General features: G+C 54.1%; 1 protein-coding gene across 1 annotated transcript in view; it reads left to right on the plus strand.

Annotated features, from left to right (window-relative positions):
• Positions 1–5225, plus strand: part of Ankrd24 (ankyrin repeat domain 24) — a 14868-nt gene extending 9643 nt beyond the window's left edge. Inside the window, exons 18-22 of the mRNA XM_048810884.1 lie at positions 314–327; positions 2066–2355; positions 4324–4443; positions 4645–4710; positions 4872–5225. Coding sequence (XP_048666841.1) covers positions 314–327; positions 2066–2355; positions 4324–4443; positions 4645–4710; positions 4872–4949 — 568 coding nt within the window. The 3' untranslated portion in view covers positions 4950–5225. The remainder of the gene's footprint in view (positions 1–313; positions 328–2065; positions 2356–4323; positions 4444–4644; positions 4711–4871) is intronic.
• Positions 5226–5623: the final 398 nt, after the last annotated feature.

Here is a 5623-nt window from a genome sequence, read left to right on the forward strand (position 1 = left end):
CAGCCACCCTGAGCCCCTGATGTTTCACCTGGTTCCTCTCTTTTTAACTCATTTTGACCTCATTTTTAAAAATGGCAGCTACGTCTTGGGATGTGGTTATAGAACCTGTCCGTCCCGAGGTTGTGCCATCTTCTGTATTTCCTTTGCACCTCTTTTTAGTTCACGATGATGACATCTCTTTGGTTTTTAACCCGTGTGCGTGGTGTGAGGTCGGGATCCACGACCACGATTTTTGCAAGCAGTGGATTTCTCCATGTTTTCTCCCAATGCCCGTTGTCTCTGGAGGTCATGTTGACCCTGTGGTTTCTTCCAGCTGGCTGCTTTACGGTATCCTAAAAATGCTCTTACAATTTTCACCCCTTTGACCAAACTCTAGAAAGAAGATATTATGGGGCTGGGGATGTGGCTCAAGTGGTAGCGCGCTGGCCTGGCATGCGTGCGGCCCGAGTTCGATCCTCAGCACCACATACAAAGATGTTGTGTCCGCAGAAAACTAAAAAATAAATATTAAAAAGAAAAAAAAAAGAAAGAAAGAAGATATTATGAGCAGGACTTTTTGATCTCAATGGACTTGTTTTTTGTCTATCTGTTTTTCCAGGACTGGGCATTGAACCCAGGGCCTCACATATGCCAGGCAAGCATTCTTCCCCTGAGCCTTAACCCCAGCCCAGTTTTTATTTTGAGGCAGGGTCTCTCAAAGTTGCTAAGGCTGGCCTTGAACTTGTGAGCCTCCTGTCCCAGCTTCCTGCCTCAGCTGCAATTATAGGCATGCACCACTGCACCCAGCTGAGGTTTTTATTTTGTTTTGTTTTGCTTTAATCCAGGGTTTTGGTTTGGTTTGGTTTGGTTTTTGTCCTGAGGGTGGATCTTTGACTTGATCTCTTTACTTAAACAACAAAAGCAGCTGTGTTGACAAATATTGAATGAGAAACCGCATTCTTTGACTGTTATCAGGAAAGAATTTTCCTGTCTGTGCCTCTGTTTGCTCATCTGTGTGATGGAAACAGTAGTAGTAGTTCCTAGTCACTGTGTGTGGAATACATGGGCTTATTTTTTTAAATTTCTTTTAGTTTTGATGTACCTTTTATTTATTCACTTATTTATATACAGTGCTGAGAATCAAATCCAGGGACTCCCACATGCTAGGCAAGTGCTCTGCCCCCGAGCCCCAGCCTCGGCCCCTACGTGGGTTTATTCTCCACTCTAGCAAGAACTGTAACTGGTACAAGTGTCAAAGATCCACAGCAGAATATCTATTTTCAAGGACACACACTTTCAAACCCCTTAAATCCTCAGTCGACTTCCTGGAGTCCACAGTCTGATTTATGCCCACCTTCATGCTTATTTTCTAGATTTTACCTTTTGCACGGTGACTCATTTTTAGAGTGAGTTCCGCAGGTCTGGTTTTTAAACATTGTTGACATATAGCCAGTCTGTGTTGATGGGAGTATGCAGTTAGAATCCATTTCCCCTGGAGCTTTGTTTTTATTTTATTTTACTTTATTTTTTATGTTTTGGTTCTGGGAATGGAAGCCAGGGGTGCTCTACCACTGAGCCACATCCCAGTCCTTTTTATTTTATTTTGAGACAGGATCTTGCTCAGTTGCTGAGGCTGGCCTCCAGCTTGCCATCCTCCTGCCTCAGCCTCCCATGCCACCACACCTGGCTCCGGGAAACTAATTTCTAAAGCCAATCCGCCCTTCCAAGAAGGAACTTTGTAAAGGGAACGCTGCCCCATCTTTATTTCCGTGAATGCACGCATCCACTTTTCCATGTCTTTAGCTTTTCCTCCGATTCTCTTTCACTTACCTTTTGTAAGAAGTCTATGAACTTGCACCACCGACAGAGAACATGATAATATGAAAAAATGACAACTCTGACTCCCACTCAGCATGGTGAGCCAGGCACTCCCCTAGGCAAACGCCACGGCTCCGCAAGGTGGCAGCTAGCATGATTCCCTTCGTCTCGTATCTGAGGAAATGGCACAGAGAGGCGAAATCACTTGTCCCAGGACACACAGCTAGCGAGTACAGCAGAGGTGCGGGGTGGATCTGAATGTGCACAGGGCCAAGAGGAATTCAGAACTTACATGGGTCACACCGCTGGGGTCAACATGGACTTGAGCGTCCTCAGGCCAAGAAGCCTGGGGTCCCAGTGCCCGAGAGTCATGAGGGGCTTGGGCCGCAGGTGCAGCGGGAGGCACTGTTCATGAAGAGCGAGCGGCACGCGGCCGAGGCCCAGCTGGCCACCGCGGAGCAGCAGCTACGGAGCCTACGGACCGAAGCCGAGAGGGCTCGTGAGGCCCAGAGCCGCGCCCAGGAGGCCCTGGACAAGGCCAAGGAGAAGGACAAGAAGGTGGGTGATCCGTCCCGTGCTCTATGGACCCCACTCAGCAGAGGATGGTCCCCAGCGGAGCGGGGAAACCAGCCCATCATGCAGATGGGGATCAGGCAGAGGAGGGGGCTCAGCCACGGCCACCAGGCTGCAGAGTGTTTACCGAGGGCTGAGGCCGGCCAGGCCCTAGGCCCTGCAGTTTGTCCTCCTGCCAAGTGCTCATAAGATCTGCAAGTTAAATCTCCCCATTGAGGAAACTTAGGCACAGAGAAGTGAAGCCACTTGCTCAAAGTCACAAAGCCAGGCAATGGTTCAGCCAGGGTGTGAACCCAAGTTTTTAAGTTTTGTTCTTAAAACAACCCCAGTAATACTGACAACAGCGCCTGCCGGGTGTTGGACCGGCCCTCTTCCTCACAGTACCATTTTTCCTCTACCTCTAACCCTGAAAGCCAGAGACCACTTTTAACTCCATTTTCCTGGTGAACAAACTGAGCCTCCAAAAACTGAAGTGGGGCTCAGTCATACATGTGCCATGTATGACATGTGTCATACATGAGACCCCCATATCCTGGGGTGCTTACCATATACCTGTCCCTGAATCACTGTGTAACCCTGGACAAGTCACTTTACCTCTCTGAGCAGAAGTCGCTTTGTCTGTAAAATGAGGAAATTGCAATTGGGCCAGGAGTGGAGGTCACATCTATAATTCCGGCTACTCTGGAGGCTGAGGCAGGAGGACCGCCAGCTCAAAGCAGCCTGGACAGCTTAGCAAGACCCTGTATTAAAAAACAAAAAAGACCTGGGGGTGTCACTCAGTGGTAGAGCCCCCCAGGTCAATGCCCAGGACCATAAAATTGCAGTTGGCATTGTGGTCTATGTACAGTGGGGTCTGCTCCAGGGGATACTGGGGCTGTCATTCCGTCGTTCAGGCCCTGCAGGGTGCTCAGCAGCGTCCCTGGCCTCCGCCCACTGCAGGCCAGCAGCTCTGCAGCTGTGACAATCACACATGTTCCCAGATATGGCCCATGTTCCCTCGGGCAGGATGGCCCTGGTGGAAAATGTCTGGTCTGGGGTGATCCTAAGGCCTGGCGTCTAGCGCGTGCACCGTGGGCCAGGCACGGTTTCATCTTAACCTTAGTGCAGAAGCACAGCCGCTTAAGAGCGTGGTTCTCCCATTTCACAGGTGAAGAAACAGGGTTGGGGTGGTCACCTTCCCCCTCAGGAAGAGTAGAGCCTGCCCTTCTTTTTTTTTTTTGAATATTTTTTTTAGTTATACATGGTTACAATACCTTTATTTTGTTTATTTATTTTTATGTGGTGCTGAGGATTGAACCCAGGGTCTCACTCCTGCGAGGCCAGCGCTCTACCGCTGAGCCACAACGCCAGCGGAGCCTACCCTTCTTGATGACACCTGTCATCTCTGCCACTCAGCAGGCAGCGGCAGGAGGATGGCGAGTTCAAGGCCAGCCTCTCAACTTAGCGAGGCCCTAAGCAACTTAGGCCCTGTCTTAAATAAAAAATAAAAACAGCTGGGGATGTGGCTCAGTGGTGCTCAATCCAAAAAAAAAAAACACCCTGCACCATCAGGGACGCGGCCCAGGGCTCTGGACTCCAGCCCGGCCGAGCCAGGTGGCCTTGAACTCTGCTGTATGCCAACCCGCCCCTTCCAGAGAGACCAGCAGAGACCCCAGAGAGCCGGGAGGGGACCTTTTCCTATAAAGGGCCAGAAAGTACAAATGTCCTCTGACCCGTAGGGCCGAGCTGGCCGTGGCCACGCCCTCTGCCCTCAGGTGCAGTCCAGGGGACACAGCCCGACTGGTGGGCTGGGTCGTGTGCAGATGAAGCCTTTCACAAACCTCAAATGTGAATCTGATGGAATCTTCATGTCACAAAACACGTCATTTGGGCCTTTCCTCCCCACGGGTAAAGTGTGGTCTGTTCTGTGGGGTGCGGGCCTGGGGAAGCCGGCTGACGACACCCCACCCCCAGATCACAGAGCTGTCCAAGGAAGTCTTCAGCCTTAAGGAGGCCCTGAAGGAGCCGCCCCGGGTGGAGGTGGAGGTGGAGGCCCTCCGAGGCCAGGTGAAGGTCCTGCAGCGGCAGATGGAGGTGAGGATGGCGCTGGCCGGGGGCGGGCTGCGCAGGCGCACTGCACAGTCCTGGGCGGCCCCGGGGCAGGAGGGCAGGTGCCTGGGCAGGAATTCCCAGGGTCCAGCCGTCGGTGCCACCCTGGAGCGAGCAACAGACTCGGTGAAGCAGGCGGGAGGTGCCTGGGGGCTGCCCCTCTGAGCACCTGCCCCGTGCCCACAGGAGGCTGCCCGTGACCACTGTGCTGTGGTGGCGCTGTATAGGAGCCACCTCCTGTACGCCATCCAGGTGAGTCACCGCTCCAGCTGCATCTCCGCCACCCCCCCACACCCTGGCTCTGGTCGGGCCTCTGCTGCCCTCTGGCCTCCACTTTCCTTCTGGGGGTGTGTGGGAACACAGAGGCTGGGCAGGTGGCCCCAGGGTCTCTCTCTGCCCCCCACGGCTTCCAGGGCCAGATGGACGAGGACGTGCAGCGGATTCTCAGTCAGATCTTGCAGATGCAAAGGCTCCAGGCCCAGGGCCACTGAGGCCAGCAGGGGGCTGCGCAGCCCGGCTCAGAACCCCAGGCCCCCGGCCAGCCCCCGGCCAGCCCCCGGCCAGCCATTGCCCCACAGGCGGCTGGGATTGGACACGTGGACACCAGCCTGGGTCCCCTAAGTGGCCCCATCTCTGCAGCTGTCCCCGCACACTGTGGTTGGTCAGGTGTGCCTGCCCTCCCCACGGGGCAGCTGCGTATGTCCTGCCCAGGTCCCGTCCTGACGACACCAATCCAGGAATAAAAGATCTCTGCACAGACAAATGCACACGTGGCCTGACTGACTGACTGACTGGTCCTGCTGGGCGCCTGCAGCAGGGCAGGGAGGGGCGGCCCAGGACAGGAGCCCCGCCCAAACTCAGCCATCGGGATAAAACCACCACAGCAATATGTTTTAAAATGAGAATGGGTGCAGAAAAGTCGGCTGGGGTGCAGCTCGCTGGCCGGGCCTTGTCCAGCAGGCAAGGCCCCGGGTTCCACTCAGCCCTGGAAAGCCACACCTGAAAACCCAGCGGCTCGGGAGGCTGAGGCAGGAGGATCGCAGGTCCTGGCCAGCCTCAGCTACTCAGTGAGACCCTGTCTCTAAATAAAAAATAGGGCTGGGGGGGCTGGGATTGTGGCTCAGCAGTAGACGCTCGCCTAGCACAGGCGGGACCCGGGTTCGAT

Source organism: Marmota marmota, unplaced genomic scaffold (assembly GCF_001458135.2).
Source record: "Marmota marmota marmota unplaced genomic scaffold, marMar, whole genome shotgun sequence".
Classification (NCBI taxonomy): Eukaryota; Metazoa; Chordata; class Mammalia; order Rodentia; family Sciuridae; genus Marmota; species Marmota marmota.